This window comes from Mesocricetus auratus, unplaced genomic scaffold, assembly GCF_017639785.1.
Source record: "Mesocricetus auratus isolate SY011 unplaced genomic scaffold, BCM_Maur_2.0 Super-Scaffold_100014, whole genome shotgun sequence".
In the NCBI taxonomy this organism is placed as follows: Eukaryota; Metazoa; Chordata; class Mammalia; order Rodentia; family Cricetidae; genus Mesocricetus; species Mesocricetus auratus.
In genome coordinates, this window is record NW_024429197.1 from 52,272,484 (window position 1) to 52,296,226 (window position 23,743).

The 23,743-nt window shown below is 39.8% G+C and overlaps 1 protein-coding gene across 4 annotated transcripts in view; it reads right to left on the minus strand.

The window, feature by feature from the left end:
• Adamtsl1 (ADAMTS like 1) overlaps positions 1 to 23,743 on the minus strand; it is an 880,796-nt gene that overhangs the window by 361,223 nt on the left and 495,830 nt on the right. The window contains exon 1 of one of the 4 annotated variants that reach the window (XM_040757203.1): positions 23,423 to 23,738. The exons of the other annotated variants lie outside the window; for them this stretch is intronic. Coding sequence (XP_040613137.1) covers positions 23,423 to 23,485 — 63 coding nt within the window. The 5' untranslated portion in view covers positions 23,486 to 23,738. Of the gene's footprint in view, positions 1 to 23,422; positions 23,739 to 23,743 lie in introns of those variants that run through there. 4 annotated transcript variants of the gene reach the window in all.

Sequence of the window (23,743 nt, forward strand, 5' to 3'; positions counted from 1 at the left end):
CAAGCTTTGTCTCCCCACAAGGCACACCACTAGAACTGGGGAGGTAGGTTTTATACTCACATATAGCCTTCTTCATTGCTGAAAGCCTTCAAATTTTGATCTCATTTGGATTTTTAATGTGGGCAATAATTTAATAATAGCAAATGGCAAACTTGTTGTGTCTTCACACTAGTGAGTAATGAAATCACCATCAAATTTCACAGTCTTAAGATGAAAATTCACAATGCACACATAAGGTATAGTCTCTTATTTGGAGTTTTTAAAAATTATTTTAATAATGTGTTGGTGTATGTTTGTGTGTGGGTGTGTACGTCTTCTGAGGCCAGAGGCATCTGAACCCCTCTAAACCATTCTTTGGTCTGGCTCCAACCCCACTTTTAAGAGAATTTGTATCGCATCACTGGAAAACAGGATATCTCCTGCTTTAGTTTTTGGGTGCTGCTATACGTGTGAGCCACAACATCACTTCTCACTCTTTGAACAGCATTGATCAGTACACAAGCTCTTTGTAAAAATGACAAGAACTATGAATTGTTTCTAGTTTGCAAAAGTTATTTTGTCCTCAGCTTCTTCCCCACCCTTGGAACAACAACTTGGAGACAGAATTGAGACAGTTTCTTTTTTTTTCTTTTATCTTTCTTTCTTTCTTTTTTTTTTAGGAAACAAAACCCTGGCTCTGCTGGATGTCAAATGCTTCAGTAAGATTTGCATTTCAGAACTATAGTAAGCTGATATTTTTGTATTGTATCCAAGGACAAGGCTGGAATACAGTTCTTCTATTTAAGAACCTCTCCTCATCCTGGAAAGTTCTACCAGAACACATATGCAGCTGGATTAAAATCAGTAATTGCTGATATGAACACATCTTATCATTCAAGAAGTTTGCAGTTGATCATTTAGTGCCTTGAATAAGCTTGTCTTGAGGAGGGCATAGATGAAAATATCCTATCCCTCTCAGCTTCTATTACTTTTAAAGCATGAGCTTAGGGAACAGAGGCATTTCAAATGCTCCACTATGGTACTGATAGAATATCAATATAAATACTATTACATATTTTCTTCTGATAGAGATTACAAACCAGCTATGGGTAAGTATACAAACATATATATTATGTATATCAAGTATATATCTAGATCATAATTTATCTATCTATAAATATACAGATATAAATATATCATAGATATATAGATACAGATATAGATATAGATATATAGGCTCATAGATCTAGATATATAATATACATGGTCTTGGAGACTTGAAGTTTTTACTAGAGGCAGATGTTTTGACAGTCTGGTTTTCTTTGTCCACTGTAACAATTTGCATTCTTAAACAATGATAGTCCAAGTACTGAATCCAGCCATTGCTCAAGTACAAGACTGAAGGCAGTAATTTCATTGCTTTTACGGGGAGAGAGAGAGAGAGAGAGAGAGAGAGAGAGAGAGAGAGAGAGAGAGAGAGAGAGAGAGAGAGAGAGAGAGAGAGAGAGAGAGAGAGAGAGAGAGCACGAAGGTTAACTGTAGGGTCACCAGCTGTTTTTTTAATACTCATCATTCCCATATTTGTGGCCATACTTATCATCTTTTATGGCTCATGCAGGGATATTTGGGCATTTCAGAGCTTTTTCTTCTCAGGTATGAGACAACAGCTATTTTACCTAGAATTCTAAAGTGTGGCTACTCTTTCTGATTATTGCTTCTACTGCTGTTGTTTCCTTCTATACTGTGAAAAGGAGAGCAACCTCCAATGCACAAGAGTGTGTAGGCACAACACCAAGAAAAACAGTGAAGAGTTACTTCCAGGGCTCCCACACCCTCCACTCCCCAAAACAGGCACGTTGGAAACCCCCCTCCAAGGAAATTCCTTCTCTGCTCTTTTTGGGAATTCTTGAGCTCCTGGCGAGCCAGCAAGAAGTTCACTTTCCATTTCCATCTAATCTAACTCAAGTTCTGTCCAAGCTTGAGTCCAATCAGCCACAGATAGTTTCTGAAGCACTGGCAACTTTTGCTGAAATGAATTTACAAAACATCTGTAGTGCTAAGGAAACATCTGAGGCTCCGGGAAGCACATGTTGGGGTTGGAATCATAGAGAAAGCATTCCTGATGGAGGAAAAAAAACAACAACATTTTCTTTTTTCTGATTCGGTGAGAGAACTGGAAAGCTAAGAAATTAATATGGCTTAGGACTTGATGGCCAAAAGCCTGAATTAGAATTGAGACTGGAGAAACTGGAAGAGATGACTAGTTGCCATGTCATCGTTCAGAGAGTTGTCAGGAGATCTTGGCTAACTCTTCCTCACTGTGCCAGTTGAGTCAAGAGAAGTTTTGATAAAATGATTGTAAACGAAGCTTCATAGGGTTTTAGTGTAAACTATGTCCCATTTCAATATTCACACCAGGTACATCCTTAAGTGCCCATTTCAATATCGAGACACAAACATTCAGAATTAAAGTCCTTTCTTTCTCTTTCTTTATCACTTTTTTTCTTTGTCTTGCTCTTACATTCTTGTTTCCACTTTTGCTCACAATCTACTGTATTCATTCAGAAGATGTGGCCCAGTGACAGGTTTTTACCACTGTAATAAGTGTGATAATTTTGCTTAAGCTGCAAGTACTTCATGTCCCATCTATACACTGCTAATCTGTGACTAATTAATAAAGAATTCATGGTATAAATTCTTCCAGATTATTGCTCTATATGATAATTATCTTTCCAGATGAACTACAAACCCCTTGAAGGAAAGGGTTATGATTTTTTAATTACCTGTGGTAATAATTGAAATTATTGTGAATATAATAAAATGTATTTAGTAGATGGAGAAATACTTTGGAACTTTGCTTTATTTTTATCTTCAATTACTTATTTTACATTTGTCCCTTAAAGTTGTATGTAGAATACAGAACAAACACAGGAAGGAGAAGTGAGGGGAAGTATATGAGAAACAACTAGTGCCAATCTTTCTAAGGATTTTGAAATATAAGATCTGTCTTCAATTCTCTAGTTCAAGGAGATACCATCTCCTTTATCCAGCACACTGGAAGATAAATCCAACGTAGTTCAGTACCTATTATTGCTCTGAAGAATGTATGTTAAAAAGCACAGGTCCTTGTAATTACTGTATATTTCTGTTCTTTTGATAGCATTTCATTCTAGTTTTTTTTTATTTCATTCTAGTTTTAACTTGTGGCTGCTGGTATAGGCAGCGAGTTGGGGGAGGCATGGGTAGTGGAAACGGTTTTGCAAGCTTGACAGTTTGGGCAATAAATCCTTCAGAGTATCTCTCTAATGGTCTTAGTAATATTTCCTCATTCTAAATGTAAAACAAACCAACCACCTACCTCAGTGATTTTTAAATCTGCTCTGGAGTCAGGAAGCCCCGGGTAAGGAAAAGGGAAACATCAGTAGGGGTTGGCAACCCATGACTACTTCCTACCCAGAGTTGCTGTCTGCCATGGCTCTTTATCTTTTTCTCTGTCTACCAGTATCTGTCCCTTAGCCTGTGAACTCACTACTCTACAGCCCTCTGCAGTCTAAGCATTTGGATAGACTTGAGGTTTTTTTGTGAATGTGGAGTTCAAATCCTGCATGGTTAGTTTTCATTTCTGCCTACATCTGTGAATACAGACTGGCCCGGCCATCCTTTACAGGGGATTTATAACTGAATAGGCAGAATAAGGACAAGCAACCACAAAATATTTGTTCAACATCCTCTGTGTTCACTCAGGGTTATCAATCCCACTTCAGCGATGTTTCTCTCTCCCACCTCTTTCAAACCCTTAATTCTGGTGTTGCTGCTGGCACCCCGTGTTTTGCAATAACCTTACCATCTGATTTTTTTTTTACTCCCACCTGTCCATCCTCCATATTGTTGCCAGTCATCTTGGTAGAAAACACAGCTGAACTGTTCACTTCTTTCTAGGAGACTTTCTGTAGAGCCAGCATTTATAGTTGGTGGGATCTAATAATGGATTCCAGGTGGGCTGTGAATGCTCAAAACCTCTATGCAACATTTTGGGCATATGTGTGTTTTTATTATACTTCTGGAAAAAAGATTCATAGCTTTCGTCAGGTTCTCAAAAAAAAAAAAAGGTTAGGAATCACTGGGAATAGGATAATGTCCAAATTACCAAAAATGAACTATGAATTTTTTTTTCTAACTTGACCCTAAGTGATCGAATTCATTCCTGCTGCCCTGGGTCACACACTGCCCTCCTTGGTCAGGCAAGGCTCCACCAGATCCTCTGAGGCTGCACTAGTCAGCTGGTTGCTTAGCCCCTCCCATCCCCCTCATCTTCTTCACACCTGCTTTATTTCCTCGACTTGTGTTTTCCTGTCCTTGCTTTATGGCACAGCTACCACGCCACTGGTAGAACTTTCTATTCTTTTGGTAGACGCTAACCCTGCTACTCCTGCAGGTTGGGAGCACATTGCTAGGATCTGATGCTGTAGCTGGCTTAGCAACTGGGAGTCTCTGCTTTGCTCTTCTTTGCTGACACAGCTTTCATCAGAAAATGATTGTATGCTTCGTGAGGGCCACAGCGAAGACAAAGGTGCCATTGCCCACCCCCCCCACCATCCACCCCTCCCACCTCCCACCCCCCTGCCCAGTGCTGTGTGGAGCTCTGAATATCTAACAGTGTCAGTAAATATTCTTCAGACACAGGCAGGCCAGGACAAGTTTGTGGTTGAGGGCCTGATTCCTAGTGGCTGTCAGTTTTCTCTCTTGTTCATGTACACTCTGGCAAATAAATGCAAGCTGTAGATAAGCAAGGGGATGGGAGAAGACACAAATGAACGAGACCCATAGAGGGAAGAAAGCCCATCACACTTCTGCGTATTCCTGCATCTCTGTATGCCAGTGTTGGGTTAATCTGAGACAATTAAAGCTCAATGGCAATCAACTTGCCACGTCTTTTCTTAATGTAGCCTAATTCATGTCCCAGGTGAGTATGTGTCAGAGCACCTCACCAAACAGTCAGCAACAGACTGCCCTCTGCTTCACCTGGAAAGTACATGCTTACGAGGTGAGTGTGCTGGGACTGGAGGGGATACAGACAGGAAGAGTGTGGGTGCACAAAGTCTGGGTTAATCAAAGGAAAATGCTGCAGTCAATAAAAAACTAAAGGGGTGACGTTGTGACCTGTTTGGGGTAGGGGAGGCCTGACAGTGGGACCAGGACTTATTCTGGGGGCACGAACTAGTTTTTTTGGAGCCTATTCCCTATAGTGTAGAGTGGAGGGGCTTGGTTTTGACTCAACTTGATGTGCCAGACTTTGTTGACTCCCCAAGAGAGGCCTTAACCACTCTGAGGATTGGATGGGGGATGCCTTGGCTGGAGGTAGGAGGATGGGAGAAGGAGGAGGAGGGAGAACTGTGGTTGGTATATAAAATGAAAAACAAATTTAAATAGAAAACCTAAATGGTGTTTAAAAGTAAGCACACAAATTAGAATATAGAAATAAAATGTAGAAAAAGTAAATTAGTCACAACTAATCAGGAAAAAATAAAAGTAAATTTGACACAAGAGCTCTAGATTAAAGATAGTCGATTCTTTGTAAAACTAAATCTAATACTAGAGCTTGGATGTTAGAATATTCAGAGGCAAGATATTATAGCAAAATCCTGGAAGATAGGAGCTGAATGGCATTCAATCTTAACCCTGATGTCTGAGCAGAATATGGCACCAAGACCAGTGGTCAGCATTTCACTGGTGTGTGTGGAGGGGTATGTGTGTGTCAGAGAGAGAGTTTGTGTGTGTGTGTGTGTGTGTGTGAGTTGGTGTGTGTCTGTATATGTCTATATGTGTTTTACTGTGTGTGTATGTTTCAGAGAGTGAGAGAGAATCTGTGTGTGTGTGTGTGTGTGTTAGTTGGTATGTGTATATGTCTATATGCGTCTGTACATGTTTCACTGTGTGTGAGAGAAACGGTTTGTGTGTGTGTGTGTGTCAGTCAGTGTCTATGTGAATCTGTATGTGATTTACTCTCTCTCTTTCTGTGTGTGTACCTGTGTGTGTGTGTGTGTGTGTGTGTGTGTGTACATGTTCAAATTTAAAGCATATAAGGTGTACATGGATAATACGGATGAGAAACTTCTAAGCAAGGACCACAGACTGGGCATCAAGCCACAGTCATTGTGGTTCATTAGTTAAACTTTGATACAGTCATCTTTGTATTTTAAATAACTAATGTAGTGTGTCTCAGCTTGGGGTCAGATGATTTCTAAGACACGTAGAAGTCTAAATTAGTCCATCATACTTCAGTACATTTGCAAATCAATTTTCTGATCTGTAAAACAGGATCCCAAAACTGCCTTGATTTTACTCACAGAGTTGCTATAAAGATTTCTTTAAAGATAAAGTGGTAATATATGAATGAATGTTGGGCAGTATAATTGCCAAATGAAGTTTAAGAGGTGGGTGGTCTTATGGCTTCATTCTTAATTTTCTTTAACAAGGTGATTCTTGAAACTGATAATTTCCACTGGGATTCTATTACTTCTGCAATTCAGGGCATCAACAGCCTATGGAAGAAATTAAAGTGACTTCTAAAAAACTAAGTGCAAAATTATACTTTATAGTTTGTTATTAATAAATTGGATAGTATTTAGTTCTTTGAAAACCAATAAACACTTGGAAGCAAAAGTTATCCAGACGATGGGCTAAAATGCAGATGTGCTTTATGGTTTTCAGTTTCCACGTTGACTTAATTGTAATCAGTGTTGGAGAACAATGTTGTCTTCCAAATGTTTCTACTACATGGGAGTCTCAACAATATTCACAAATTATTTTGTTTTCTACCAGTACAGAAACTACTATTGTCACTCTCTTCTCTCTACTGTGTGACTTCAGTAGTAAATTTTAAATTCATTTTTAGTTTTCCAGATACACTTCCTCACATATTATGTCATTTATTTTGAGAGTTCAGGCACTGTTGCTAGCTGAGGCTTTCGCTAGAGCTACAGCAACATCACCACACATTCTGTTGTTAAGGGGCGGCATCACAGTAACACCCTGCAATTTTTCTTTTCTCTCCTGTGGAATAGAGTGTATAATTCTGCAGATTTAAACCTGAAAACATTTTGTTTCTCTAATCGGTGAATTTTCCTCAACCCATCATAATTCCACATCACCACACTAAACAGTACATGTCTATTAAATGAAATAGGAAATAATAACAGCAATTAAAGGCAAACACAACACTTCTTTCCTCATGACTTTCCAGTCAGGTTGAACAGAATTTTTCTCTGCTTTTCCAGCTAGCTGAGTTCCATGGACTGTTGGAATTTTTAAAATCACAACTGAAAACATCTTTTATTGTTTGTAAATTCATTACCAACACCAAGGAGCCGTTAGTTAAAACACTTGGCAAATGCTCAGTGGGGCATGAGATATACCAGAGCACTGTGTCTGATTCTTGTAAGGTTCCTCAGGGTTTGAACAGTCGGAACAGATGCTCTGAGACTTCACAAAGCTAGTATTTTGCTCTAACATGGAAGCATTTGGAGCCTGTCACCTTCATATTTCCAGCAAGACACATTAGTCCTTGAAGCATCATTCGATATTATTTAATAGAGTGATAATATTTATGTGCATTGCACAAAACACTCTTAGCTATGTGACATGCTAATAGATTAATGTGTGAAGTGGTATTATAGTCACCAAACTGCCTCAGGAATATATTAAAATGGATGTTGGCCACAGACAATATAAAGATTGCTGAGGTGCACCCCAGGCATCTTTTTTAAAGCCTGCTTTGTAATAAGCAGAGAGAATGAAAGCGTTAAATCATGGTTTACTACTGCATGGCCCCACAGTCCTACTCTGTCCGGTGCTGGGCCTCAGAAATCAATTTCACACATGGCTGCTATCAGCATTCTTGGAGCTATTAAGACGAAAACACTTTCTCCTCTTTTTATTAAAACCAAGTTCACTTTTATCTCCCTGCTCCCTCCCTGTGCCTTCTCGTCTTAGCCTTTCCATGTTGTCGGTGGTGAGTAGCCTGCTGACTCCTGCCTGCCAGTCTTTCACTTCAAGCCTCCTGGAAATGCTAACCCCCATCCCTGTGCCCACTTCCTCAACACTCTGAATTCCATCATGTGGTGCAAGCTGGCTTCTGCCCACTTCTTGACTGACTAGGCTCCCTGGATCCTGTCACTCACCACATCCTCTGACTCCCCTCACATCTTGCTGTGCAATATGCTCCCTGGCAGGGACTGCTGGCCTGTCCCTCCCACTGGCTTTTCTTACTCATCCTTACTGGTAAATGCTGGAATCTCTGAGGGGTTTTCCCAGTATCCCCTTCACCCCCCGGGGTCTGATGCTCCTCTTGACCTTTTTGCTTTCTCCAGCACTGTCCTTTGGTTGGTGGTGATTTACAAGCTTCTACAGTCTCTCGGATATTATTCCATGCCTTGTCAGTACTTACTTTTTTTAATGTTTTTTTTTACGAGACATGGTTTTTCTGTATTTTTTGGAGCCTGTCGGTCCAGCCCAGCCTCAAACTCACAGAGACACACCTGCCTCTGCCTCCGGAGTGCTGGGATTAAAGGCCTGTGCCACCACCGCCCAGCTGCCTTGTCAGTACTTTTAACTCAACATTTCTAGATCCAAAAAAATATTCAGGGTTCTAATCCCTTTGCAGCCCTGCTCCCTAACAGAGTTATAAATGTATAAACGTCAATATAAAACGTTTCCCCTCTCTCAAGTCTCCATCCGTCCCAGCCCATCCACACATGTGGCCACACCCACTCACACCATCCCTCTGCTGTGTGTTCTCCCCTTTCCACCCCTTGCATTAGTGCTCTAGAGTGAACTCTTTTTACTGCTGACAGGATATACAACTGGCCTTCCAGGTGGCTCCCGACTTTGGCACCGCCAGTGCCTCCACAGTGTGGCTAAGTGTGCCCAGACACTCCAGGAAGAGAGCTGTGATTGCAATGGTGGTGTGGCCAAGGTTGCAATGGTGGTGTCAGACCGAGTTCCGGTTGAGGGACTGGGGCTAGAGTCCTGTCACAGCTGGAGCCAGCGAAGGCCATTGCATGAAGCATGATGTGACTGGGCTTGGCAGTCTTCAGGGTACTTCTACTACGCATTAGAAGCTCACAAGACTTCTCTGGGCACTAAAAGGATATGGATATTTTGGAAAAAGAGAAGAGGAAGAGACAGTTGCTGCCAAAGGAATAAGCGAAGAATTAATCTTACAACCATTTCAATAGCAGATAAGAGGAACTTCGACTCTGACTGATTAAATGAGATACGGCTGGGTAAGTGTTAGTCATCCAGACAGGAATTAAGCTTGGCTGCCCAAGGACAGAAGTGGAGCATCCAAAACACTGAGTCCGACACAGCCGCCACTGAGAAAAAAGGAAAACAGAAGGGTTAGATGACAAGTAGATTTAGATGACCAGAGGCCTTGGAGTACCTGTTTTGTTTTATTTGTTCCTTCAAGTCAGACTGGGAAAGGCTCTAATCTCTGTCCTCTCCCAAGTTATTTGTTCTGTCCATGGCCTCTAATTTTCAATAATACACTTACATATTCAAATGAGTAGTTTTAGTATGTATTATAGAGTTCACAACTGGGCAAGTGCTGTTGCTTTCTCTGCACAGTGTTGCACGCCAGGATAGTCATCTTTAAACTCTGCATTGTCATTCTGTCTGACAAGCATACCTACAGTTTATATACATGGTCCGTTCCCATCTGCCAGATGAGCTATGGAACCGGCACATGACCACTACCATGGGTCATGAGGCTCATGGAGTATTACAGTTGAGGAGGAGGTGTTACAAAGATCCTTCAGTGTTGAGACATTCCCCTAGCAGGAATGTCTTTTCAACTTTCTTTAGAGAAGTGTTTTTGTCTGTTTGCTCTTGTTTTCTTTTGTTTTTATCCCCTGGCTACACATTCCAATTACTTGGAATCTTTGTCTGGGGCTCTTCCTCAGGTCAACAGTAGCTACAGCTTTTGGTCGAGGTAGTGGTTGTGCAGGCAGCTGGCCAGACATGTTCAACCCAGAGTTCTCCAGGTGCCTTGACAAAGAGGAGATGTGAGAACCTTGAACGAGGTAAGCATTTCTCAGTGGAGTCATAGGATAACTTTCTTAAGCTAACCTTTGTCTTTCTTCTGTCCAACACTGGTTTCAGTGGACTCCAGAGACCCTCCTTCAAGTGAAAGAGTCGCCATTTTTCTTCTCATTCATTGTTTCTGAGAATGTCCAGGGGAGCTGTTGGTAGTAAGCGAAGCTGTCGGCTGTCTTGAGTGAAGGGAAAGAAAAGAGCTTGGTTCTGACAGTGAAGTAGATGCTTCAGCATGCAGGGTAGACTAACAACCACTGATGCCCACTGAGTACCTGCTGCCCTTGTGAGGGCCTGTGCGGAATATGTTGTGTGGATCATTTCACTGAACTTCATTATGATTTTGGATGTGGACGATATTGTTGACAACTGTCTTAGCAGGCAAGGACAGTGGGACACAGAACATTATAGAAAGGTTATTTTTGTGGGGCCCAGACTTAAATTCAGGCAGTCTAGCTCAAGAAGTTTTGTTGAGCATCTGTTAGGAATAGAGTGTTTGGGAATCGTATGGAGTGCTTGCAAGTTATCCAGGCCCAGGTCAGTGAAGTGGGAAGGGCTAGGCATTATGAAATGAAGAAAATGCCTGGCTGATTTGGAAGTAGAGAAAACATCAACAACTACTACCCTATACTAGCCTGCAGAAAAGGAAACTGAGGCACACAAAGACTAGGAACTAGCTTGAGGGACCTTAATAGGGAACAGAATTGGCTCCTCTAAGTTCAATGTAGAGACTTTCCATTGCTCTAGATAAAGAAAGACTGGCAATAAATAAATAAATAGATCAATAAGTAAATAATCAATCTGTACCTGAGCAAGGTGCTTAGGAGGCGATAAGCAAGGGGAGGGCCACATGATCACATCTTTGTACGGACTAAAACCTTAAGCCTCTCATTAGTGAGATATTGGAAAAATCCAGAAACAGTACTCTATCAGATGGAAGATGCCAAAGATTGAAGCCACACTACTGATTCATGTACTATTGCAATTTTTAAAAAAGAAATTCCAACCACCAAACTGTGACTTGCTGTCAATTATAAGTACACCCAAGTTTCTAAAGTCAAGGAAAAAACTGTGTATCTCAGGATCGATGAAATACGGTACAAGCTGTGAACTCTCATGAACTTGGTTTAGAAACTGTGGAAATCACTCAGCATGTTGAGGAGGTGCCTGCCAAAAGAGGCCAAAACATAGCTAAAACAACGTGGAACATAATCTGTACTGCATATTTTAATATGATGTGTTTGCAATAAGAGTTGAATACACACAGATGAAAAGTTGAGAAGTTCGCACACCTTTAGGCTGTAGTACTCAGTTTTCTTATCTGTGAAATAGGCGTGGTGAGTATTATCTAGCATAGATAAACAGAGTAGTACTTGGCACATGGGCCCAAAGAAGAATCACGTTTTTCCTCTTTGCTAAATCTGGAGAGATGTTTATGCTGTTGAAGTTAATTTTGAGGAAGGGAGAAGAAAAGTAAGAAGTGGTCAATGTCCAAAATTATTATGAAAAAAAACAACCATATGGTTTTAAACATAAATACCTGTTTGATGCTGTTGCCAGGAAAGTCTATGCTATGAGGCAATGCCAACCTAGAATCAGCCTGGTACTAACACTGTGTGACCAGCTCTGTGTGCAGCAGAGACTATTTGCTCATAATTAGAAAAAGGCCAACTATCTTCAAGTACTCCAATGCATGACTGATTAAAAATCCAGCTCTTTACCAGTCAGATTCACAAGATTTATATGACACACATTTCAGGCCTCTGTAAGATTTGTGATTTTTTCCAGTCAAATTTCAAATTCATGAAATCTCTAAATTCATAATCTTGTACTTAAAAAATTGGTGGGCACTACTCAGAGCAGATAATGTAAGTGCAGACATTCAGTGTTCTCTCTTTACTGGAGATACATCTGTATGCAAAGGGAACCCCGGATGTGAAACCCAAAAATGATGTCATGGTACCAGACTGCTTTGACAAGTTTACCAGGAAATGCTTGCTGGGTTGGGAGGTTTACAAGAGTAGATAATTTTACTCAAGGTCTCCTCATTAAAAATTGTGACCTAAAGAAAAGGATTGTCCTTTTAAAATTATGGGAGGCATCTTAGAGAAACAAATAGAATAGATCCGTATCGTAAAATAATAAGAACTCTGATCCTTAGCTAAACAGTGAGGACCTAAGTCCGAGTACCTAACATGAGCTGTAGCCACCATTGGTATCCAGTTGAGGGACTCCACAGGTGGGTGGTGTCCTACCAATGGCCCTTCTAGCAGGGCCCTTCTCTTTGGAATTACAGCTTTTGCTCCTGTTGGCTTCCTGGTGTCCCATAGGGAGAGGGGCAGTAACTATAAATTTCTGAACTCTTCTCTGTCATCTTCCGTCCATCTGATAACCACACTCACTGTCTTTCTAAAACAAGAATAGTAGCCCTTGCTCCTGCTCATGGCCTGCAAGGCACAGAATGGCAGGGCTGTACCCTGAAGATTCACTCACTGTCCCCTGAACTCATCTTGTGGCTTTGTCCTTGTAGGATCTCTGCTGGGCATACCTTTCTTCCCTCTCTCCTTGGCCTGACTTCCCTAGAGATGCTGCTTAGGGAGAAGATGGCCTGGGCCCCTCAGTAAATGTTAGCATTCTTTCTGTTCCTCCTCCTTTTGACCCAAGGAAAGAGACTGGAATGGAACAGGCCAATCCACTGCAAAATTGTCACAGATACACAGAATAATGAGAAAACAGCAAGGACCCAAGTTATTTTGCCAAGAAGCATATGTTATTATTATTTTTTGAAAATTACACATGGAACTTTTGGTTTTTCAAGTGACTTTCAACTTTTGTGAGTGGAAAAAAAAGCCAGTTGGTGGAATTGGGACCTTAGTGAACTCCATGTGCGTTAGAACCGAACTTGTGGGGCCCACAGGCTCTCCAGTTTCCTGATTTGTAACAATTCCCCAAGGCTGTTATGAGGAGGAGGTGGATTAATACATATGCAGTGTTTTGTAGATGCAACCATACCCTTTAGCATTAACCCAAGTTATCTAACAAACCAAGTTATAATATTTCATGTAATTTATTTTATTAATACCCTTAGGTAGCAAAATTAAAGGAGATCAGAAATACTGTGTCTATTTTCTATATTCCTACCTACCTGAAACTATTCCTTAATTGGTTTTGAAATTTTAGTGGTCTAGGAAATGCAAAACTCTGGGAATCCCTTCTTTAAATTACAACTAATTGTTCAGTGCATAAAATACTGTGTCTTTTCTTTCTTTCATCCTTCCTTCCCTCCTTCCTTCCTTCCTCCTTCCCTCCCGATTCTGATTCTCACTCTGATTGTATAGTCTGGCTGGGGACATAGCTCCATGGTAAAGTGCCTGTTCTGCACACATAAAGCCCTGAGGTCAGTCTCCAGGACTGCAGTAAAGATATTGCAGCCTACACCGCCAAAACTGTCTTAGCCTCACCCACATGAAGTTAGAAAGCCTCTTGAGGGATGTCCACAGATAGTAACATACTATGCATCCTATATTCTGCTAACAAGTTGGCTGTTGGCTTGAATGAGGGGCTAAGTTAAAGGTTTCATATCTTTAGCATAGTCCTAAGATGGAAAAGACAGGTGTTTATGTATCAAATAAACACAGAAACAGCATATTACACTCGTTAAGCTTAGGTTTCAGTATTGCTATTAAAAAAAGAAAAGAAAAAGGACTTCAGGGGGAAAAGGAGTAACTCAGAAAATGACCTTAAATATAAATCTTTAGAGACTTAGAGTTTTCCTAACACATTCTTTCTTGAATCACTATAAATAATGAATTAATATGTCTATTTCTTTAGGCAGAGACACCCTTACATCAGCAATAGTTAAATATACAGTTTAAAGAAAATAATATCATGACGGCAACATAAAACCAATGGAAAGCACTGACCAGTTAATTGCTGTCTTGCCTGCCCCTGTCCCAAGTCCTTTCTGATATTTCATATCCAAAGACCCACATTTTACACCATGTCTGCTTTGTTTAAGACACTCTACCCAGCACTAAACACAGTACTGAGATGCAGCTGACCCTGGAATTACACAGTTTCACCTTGATTCAAGAGAGGCAGACAACTCTTGGAGACCTGCTATATACTAGACCATTAGGAAGTAACTTTCATATATGGGTCAGCAAATTATTCATATTTCTTGTTGATTTGGAAGTAAGACTTTGCTTCTGTGATACAGTTTGCCACCAGGATGTTTATAAACCCACAATGAATCTTGTGTTTGATTTTAATATTGTTGCCCAGAAGTGTCCCTGGCTGCCAAGTCACAATTATTTCAACCCCCAACTAAGGACAACTCTTGAATTCTAGAAATAATTAAATGGAAAGACCAACCAAAAGGATCCTATGACTGACTCTACCTAAGAGAGGTTACTGACAGATAGTACTTAAGTTTCCCAGTCGATGCTTGGTATTTTAAATTTAATTATTGGTAAAATAAAAGTGCAATCATGGGCAATTGTCTCATTTACCCACACAAAAAAACTTACCTTATTTAAATCAAATTCTGTCTGCTGCCAAGGAGGTAGGTATTGAAATCAAACAAAAAATAAAAAAAATCAATCGATCAAACAAACAAACAAAAAAACCACATGACACCAAATTCCTCCCTCCAAAGGGGTTGCCATCATCACAGGCTACACAACTCTATCTAAAACACAGGGTGTAAGATCTGGCAGTCTAAATGCTATCAAGATACTTGTGTAACATTAAATTCAAAGCATGCTTGTTATCTCAGACAAGATACAAGCCCAAAGCAAGGTCTCGATGACCAATGGCTATAACAACTCTAATGAAAGAGCAGAAAATTTCTTCCAAGATCTCCTCCAAATCTCACTGCTGTACCTGCATGATGGACATTCAGATCATTTCCATCACACTTTTCATTTCTGGTTCTGCTGATGAAGTACAATATTTAAACAGTACATGTAAAGACTTCAGATGGTGGCTGAGATTATAGTCTGCAAAATGGGTTGGGAAATCAGATAGCCAACCATATTTTTCTATAAGAAGAAAGTGAGGTATATTTATTTTATTGGGCAGTTTGGATTTATTATAGGTTGCTGACAATTTCCTGTCTCGTTTCTTTCATGCTCTCAGAATTTACGTCACGATGTCTTGGGTTATCATACTCCTTTGTCCCAATATTTATACCAAGAGACCAAAATAACTTAAAGAAAGTCCCTAAGGGGGGGGACCAAAGGGAAAATACCCAAAGTCTTAGTAGGAAGATGGCAGAAGCTTTGGAAAAAATCTGAAAAAGCAATGAAGATGAAAATGGAAACTCCGTGAAAATTAATGTAGTGTAGAACTGGCAAGCACATCACTCATTTCTTTAAACAAATAGAAGAAAGAACCCACTTATGAGGTGCACCCAAATAATTCACAGGTGGCAAAACTATTACAGTACTACCATTTCTTTCTTCAGATGTAAAAAATCCATATTAGAATTGGCATATGCCTTACACAGGAGATTTTGTGGTGATCCATTTCTCTTAGCTATCTTCCTTAGATACACAATACCATTTTGGTCTTATTGCAATTAAATTATTTAAGGAGACTTTACATAGTACTCTAATGACTACAGGAGGTATAAACTATTATAATATGTACAGAAATACAATTTCAAGAGTGTGTTTGGTTTTGCGTGGATTTTTGCATATTGCCTTTCTGTTTCAATGTGGTGAAAACGGAAGACTGTCCTGGCTGCCTGATGCTTCGGTGGCAGTGAGACAGATGATAGCTCCCCACACACTGCTGACACTCAATGATCATTCTTACAACAATAATAACTTTTGTCTCTTGTTTGTTTTGAGACAGGGTCTTGCTATGTCATCTTCCTTCCTCAGTTTCCTCATTGGGCAGTCCTATAGGCAACCATGCCTGGCCAAGGATTTGCTTTGAAACAAGGTTTATTTAAAAGAATTAATCATAACTACAAAAAGTTCCAGTGTGTGTGTGTTTAAATACAAATTGTTGTGATTTTCGCTAAAATCATTTTGAAAATTAATAATGCTTGGAGACAAATAATGATTTATATCATTCATAAAAATAACATGTTCACAGCCTAAGGGAAGCTGTAGTTTAGCCATTCACATATAGATACTGTTCAATGGATAGCATCTAAGTAGGTATAGATGGCTTATTTGCAAACGAACCAGTTTGGAGAACAGTTGAAAATAATAATGTCCATTATAGAAATGTTACACATGAAAACATTTTTAAAGCAAAATTAATATTCCAAAGACAACAAAATGTGCAACAGACTTCTGAGATCTTTATGACAGGGACTATAACTTATTCTGCCTTCCAACCTTTACCTCTTGCTCACAGCCCAGGCTTTGTATTGAGTAGATGGTGATGGGTAAATGACTTTTGTGTGGATGTTCATAATCACCTGAAGTGTGGCAGCACATTCGTACTTACAAAAACCACTTAGGTATTTAATGGTGGTTTTGCTCTGTTGGCACCCTAGAGAGCCAGGTACAGCAATTCCAGGGAGTCCAGGCAGAAGTGGAAGAGTCTGCAATGATGGGCTTAGGTGATGGTGCCCGCAACAGTGTTGTAGCCCGGTATTCACATTGTTATGTTCTGTATCAGATTCTCTCCATAGCAGCTTGGCTCTGTTAGAGTTTGGTTGTGGTTTGACTCGCCACAGGGTCCACTCTGACTGGAAGCGTGGGCCTTAGGTGGCAGAACTAGATAATTATGTGGATCTTTAGAAGATGAGGCTAGAGGGAGACCTTAAGATCATTGTGAGTATGTAGTCAAGAGAGACTGTAGGATGCCGGGTTCTACCTCTGCTTCTGCGCTGAGAGATAAACTTTTCTTGCCACACGGTTTTCTGTGCCAGGAGGTGAGGCAACCCCCTCCAGGAGCCTGTGCAATGCCAGCTGGATTTTCAGGCTCCAGAACTGTGAACTAAAGAAACTTCTTACTATTAGCTGCCTCTGAGATTTTGCTACAGTGATGCAAAGTGATGCAGATTGCCACAAGAAAAAAGAAAAATACACGAAGATAATTTGAGATCAGGAAGACTCAGCAAGTGTGTTTTGCTTTTTCTGCTGCTGTGCAAAAACATTTCCTTGCCTTGGCAAGTCTGCATTTCTCTTTGTCAGTTGTTAAAGTTTTGATTTTCTGATACTCTTTCACTTTGGTGTGTCTTGGATTTTGTCTTTTTAATTGTCTTTGCTTTGGATCTGTGTGGCTCTCTGGCTGTATTTGTTTGTCTCGTGCTGTGCTTGCTGTAGAGGAGATCCCAGATGCCTCACTACAGCCCTGTATTGTTTTCTTCATTCCTCACCCATCCTCCACCCACCTATGGATTCTATGGTTGAAATGTTGATCCTGCTTTTCTGGAGCAGGCACCCTCCCATCGAGTTAGCACACTCAGAGTATACAGTAAATAACAAATCATAAAGATTAAACTGCCATTAAGATGCTGTGGCATCTTCTTATTTTTCTTTTTTCCATGTAAGAAGCGGAAAGAGGTATTAACGCTTACAAGTATGCACTAGAATGCATAAAATCTAAATTTGAAGCATATGTTATTTATAAAGGTTTTGAGCATATAACACATTTCCACAAATTTTAGGATTTTTTTCACATAACAAAGGCTATTTCCTATATTTAAATGAACATTCACAGGGAAGTTTCCTGAGAGTGGTGGGGGTGGGTGGTAATCCATGTAGTCATCTGGGGACCCAGGCCTGAATTTTGGTAGCCTGGTTATCCTGAGAGTTTAAAAATTTTTGCGCTAGGCCCTCTGCATTTGGCAAACAGGTAAAGAAAGTGCTTGGAGGACCAAGTGTAATGGGTCAGCCCCCAAAGTTCCATATGACATGTTAACCATATTGATCCGAACTCAGTTGAATAGCATGGTCTAGTCACAAGGGAAGGCTGGGAGATATGGGTTATTTCAGTGCACAGTAGTAAAAATGAAACTGATAAATTAGTAACACTGGGCCCACTAAAGTGTGAGTTTATAAATACTTTGTTTTATGAAACTGTAGCTAATGTAAATACAACATTCTCCCTATTACAAGGTTTGTGAAAGGAAATAATACTTGAGACCTTAATGGACAAGAAATATATACAAAATATGCAAAATGATTCATTTTAAATGACAAAGGCAAAAGGAATTACTGTTCAGTTTTTATTGAAGTAGAAGAAACCCGAAGTAGAAGTCTTCTCTTGTGAATTTATCAAGTGCTTTTGATTTGGGCTTACTCAAAACAAAAAGATGCTTCTATGTTTCACAACGAAAGTGAATATCCACAGCTTGCTTCCCTACTTGTAAGATTTCTTGCTGAGTCATTCTTACTTCAAGCGCATTTATAGAGATTCTCATAGCCACAGGAGGACTATGTCGCCCGTTCTTATGTCCCTCCATAGCTTTGTAGGATAGACATAAATACAAGTCAAACACAAGGACTACAAGGACAGAAGGAGCTGCACCCTAAAACAAGAACTATAAAGATACACTTAAAACATTTTAGACAAAGCAATGAATTATAATTTTAACACTTTCTGACACACAATTTGGGGCTGATTATATATGTAGCTATGCACTGGTGAGACTTGGGATGGGGATATTCAAGCTCAGAAATTACGATATTTCCTCTAAGAAAGTTTATGATTAATTATTGAGATAAGATACCCATGTCTTTGACCAAAATAGAGACTACTGAATATAACAGCCAACCCAGTTTATAATTTCTAAGCCCCTTGGAAATAAAACAAAAGAAAGGTCAAAGGTCACTGTTGCCTTCAGACACTAGCCACTGGGCAACTTCTTGACCTGGCCAGAAAACTTGCAACAAATTAAAGTTCTGGAACTGGGGAGATTTAGTCATTGTTTTTGAGCTTGTGGAACGAAGGAGTTGATAGCAGCAGTTTACCCAGTTAGCAGGCAGGCTCTCCACACAGCTGTGCTGGCCTATTTCAATCAGGATCTTTTCAGACTTACATCACCTTGGTATGCCAGTCCTAAGCTACTCATGAGCCAGTGCCGCCAATCAAGCCAAAATTCAGCCACATGGCAGGCTTTTATGATATCGACAGAAAATGACATGAATTTGTCTCATTCTGATTAAAACACAAATCTTAAAGGCCCCTTTCTGAAGAAAATGAGCAACAGTGGTAAGAATGAAACCAAACTCAGGCTTTCTCCTACGATCGTCCCAATTCACTCAACCAGTAGGTTATTCATCGTGATTCAAAGGCCACTCTCACTCAGAGTGAGGTTTGGATCCTCATCCTGAGATAAGGTCACTCTAAAGTCACCTGACTCATGAGAAAGTAGAGAGTGCATTTGCTGAAAGGGCAGCATGGAACTTAAATAATTGAACTCAAGAAAGTGTCAGTCCTGGAGCCTGAGAGATACACAAATTAAAATCAGAACTGTCATTTTACCAAAGAAATTGGACTGTACACACGAAGAAAGAGGGAAGAAACTGGAAGACTCAGGGCCACCCTGGGTGGAGCCTATCAGTCCTATCAGTCAAGTTCACGAGCACATTTCACACTTGTGTACAAAGGGCATCATCAGGATACTGCAGTAGATGGAGAGAAACTTGTGCCTTATATTAATATAAATTCACACTAATATAAACCCTTAATTTAACTGTAGTGCATAAGAATAAATTTGTGCCACAATCTCAGAAGATTGCTGTCCACATTCCTTTATAGAAGGTATTTACAGAAGGTACCAACTTGATTAACCATTACCTAAAGGGACAGACATGTATCCATTTTTGTTATCCCACTTTTTCTCAAAAGTCTTCACTATCCAAAGAATCTTCTGAGGATAAACTTCCCCAGTATACCAAGTTTCTTCCATGGTTCACTAGTGACCACTATTGGACATTGTTCCCTGAGCTAATATATAGTACATTGGTTCTCATTAGAAATGATTCTGAGTATCAGGACATCAAAATCACTAAAAATTGGAACCCAAGAAGACCAGAAACTTCACAAAACCAGAAGACATAGTTTTACAATAAATGCCATTATGTCCTATAGACTTATAAAGAAAATTCTTAACTTTGATTTGAAGATGGTATAGATATGAGAATAAAAAATAGACGGAGAGTGAGAAGTTCTTTAGAAGGACTGAATAGGCACACTTGAGAGTGCCCATACACTCTCTCTTCTGGATCAGAACACAATCTGTTGTAATAAGGGATTTAACATTCATTCCACAGGCTAATGGTGCTTCTCACCATCCAAGATAGATTCATTTAGATAATAGTGGAGGAGAGTGCCAGAGGAACTGAAAGGAATGGACTATTGTATTTGACTAGTTTCCATGTATAAGTTAGTGTAGAGACAAAAAAGAAATTCAACAGAAGAACACATGTACTTTATTATAATTCTGAGTGTTACTTGCAGTTCTCAAAATAGCAGGGGAAAGACCTTACAATCACTTAATAGAAACAAAAAGCGAATGCAGGCTTGATTAGATATGTTTCTGACAGGAAGAGATTTGACTTCAAGAGTAGATGGACACAAGCGCCAATGGCCAGTTATGGATTTGGCCACATTTCTTTTGGTCTCAACAACTGAGGCAAAGGGCAGGAGGGTGGGAAGATAGGTAACGTATTTTTAATATGACCTGAATAGCAAAATAGAACCTCTTGATCAGTCTGTGGAGTAAAAAGAAGTCTACAGTGACATGGTTACTGTGCATTAAAAGATGGACAGTAAACTCAGATAGGCGCAAACCACGCTGGGACCTCACTCTCTCCCGAATAATGTTCTAGGAGAAAAAGACTGTCCATAACATTCCGTATTTGCACACATTCAAGAACCAAGTTCTGATATATATTATTTAGCTGTCAATGAAATGAAGGCTATTTTGATCAGGCAACAACTGGGCTTGCCACTATACAGACAGGATATGCTTAGTCAATTCTAATACCGGACAGACTCTTGCAATATATAAAAGAACTACAGAAATAACAAATCCTCAAATTCAATTTCTGTATCAAGCCTGAAAGTTGAGCTGATGATGTCATACTTTGTTTCTAAGTCAACTACAGGTCAGGCTAAAGTTTGCTTTCTCTTAAGCCAATAATTCATTTTGGCTACAAAGTCAAACAAGGCAGTTAATGACAAAGTACAATGAATGTTCATCATATTATGCGTATCTTTAAAGGCCTTTATGATCCGTAAAGTCTACATATCTGAAATGAAGAGTATGTCTTTGACTGTTGAGCATTTGATGAGCACAGTATAAAGTACATATACTTGATTTCTCATCTGTAAAATGGGCTTAAAGAGACTTCATTTACAGGCTATTATGAGGAATCATCAGAATGATTTTCAAACCTAGTATTTGACACCTTCATACACACCCTGCAAGCAGCCATTACTAATGCTGTTTTGTTCTGCACTTAGTAGCCAGTGTTTTCTTTTTTAGCATAATCTTCAAACTCACAATCACTTATGCACATGCATGACATAAACCTGGGAATGATTTCTTCCTAACTCCATAATATAGTTACTGTATTTCAAATATGTTAAAGCCTCTTGAAATAAACAAACACTTTTTTTTCAGTGTGAGTCTAATTACTTGCTCAGATTCCTATATGAATATTCAAGATATCTAAATGGAATATAATGTCTTTACCAAATAAATAGAAAAATCAATCTGCTGTTGAATGAGAGTATTGCTTAAGTAGAACGAAATCATATTTCCACATGAAAATAACACAGCAGGTAATGTGAACTGGTAATTTGCTTTATGAGGCAATTTAATGGGAGAATAACACACACTTTAAAAACAATCACAAAGAAGGAAAGATGAGATAAATTAATGATGTATGCAAGTCACATATCCCATATGGAAAAAATGAGACACCTTCTCCAAACTCCTTGCTCCAAGGCCATAAAGCATACCTCACACACTACTCATTTTAGTCCTCGGCATAACTAACACATCTACTCATGCTTATACTTCAGTTTTTGTTTAAATGTTCATGAAAATAGAATATGTCTAATAGTAAAGCAGCATCACAAGTTTTTACCTACAGTGATACAACTGATTAAGATATGATACTGGATGAAATATTTAATTGCTGCCTGGTCACCGCATCCCATTGATCTTCCTGGAGTTTTCTGATTTGTACCTCAATGGTTTGCTTCCCTTCATCAAAGTTCCAGTGTTGATCAAATTTGTCAGAATCAAAGCAGAAGGAAATATTCCTCCATCAACAAAGCAATGTGTCCTATGCAGTGGTTGCATTTCCCCTTGTTCTTTATTTGCTCTTTATACCTTTTGAAGACATTCTGGCATGCCATAGTAGTGACAAGGAGAGCTAGAGTCACGTTTCTTTGGAATCGGTGTGTGAAAGTTTTGGAATCAAACCTTCAGATGAGGTTTGCTAAACTGCCTGCCCAGAACACTCTGGTTTAAAAGAAATGTGCATTGCTATTAATATTTCGAGTGTAGATTTTTTTTGGACAGTGTATGTTCATTTTCTGCCCATAAAACCAAGAATGAGTCACAAAGGAACATTCACTTTGAATCAAAAATGCAGTGTGTACTGATGTTCACGAGAAGAGCCTTATCACTGTGACTGGAAATCATAGCAGGCAGGGAGTTATCGATCTCCACTTGCCTTCAGAAGTAGATCAGAGATCAAAGAGTTTAATCTTCCATTCCTAAACACTGGCATTAACTTGTATCCATAAAAAAATATAGTAATTATGGGCTATAATCTGGGTTGACTGTAAACAGTGCTCTCACTTCTGTTTTTCTTTTTTCTTTTAACCTGGTTCAGTAGCCCTTCTGTACAGAGAAAAATAATTCACACAGGCACTGGGGGAACAAGAAGCAGGCACGCTCCTCACTCCTCACTGCCTATCCTTCAGAAAATCTGAAACACCACAGTGAGTTTGATCTCAGGACGTCTGTTACCCAAATTCCACGCATACACACAACTATTTATACAGTTCTCAGCACATACTCACTGCAGTAGTATAATCTAAAGTTCATGTCTTGATATCAGTATCATTATGTACCTGTAACTAATTCCAGAAAGTCTTTTACAGTTTATTTTGCTGGAAAAGCTGGGGTTAAAATTCTCAAAGGATTTAAGTTGTATTTTGTTTGTTGGGTTTTTGTAAACCATGCCCATTCTTTTACCTGGAGTTTGAAAATCACACACATCACACACATCACACACACACACACACACACACACACACACACACACACACACACACACACACACACACACACACACTGGCTGCAACAGCACCCAGACCAAGTGGCAATAGTAACATATTGAAATGAAAAGGCATTTACCAGGAGTAGGAAAGCCAGAAAGAGCAGCGGTGTGCCAGGAGTTGCCCGACGGCAGCGTTCCATGCTTGGATCTTTGCCGGAATCCGAATCGGACACTGAATAAGCTGCTAAGTGCTCCTCTGCCCGCTGCTGTCACATCCAGTGCTGAGGCTCACACTCCAGCCCTGCCTATCAGCTTCCATCAGCCCCGCTCACATTTCCTGAGCGAGGGTGGGTGGGTGGATGGGTGGGGGGTAAGCTGAATGGAATCTCTCTAGAGCAGGCAGCCAGCCAATCAGACTCCTGCTAATCAGACATGCTGAATAACAAAGCGTGGGGGGG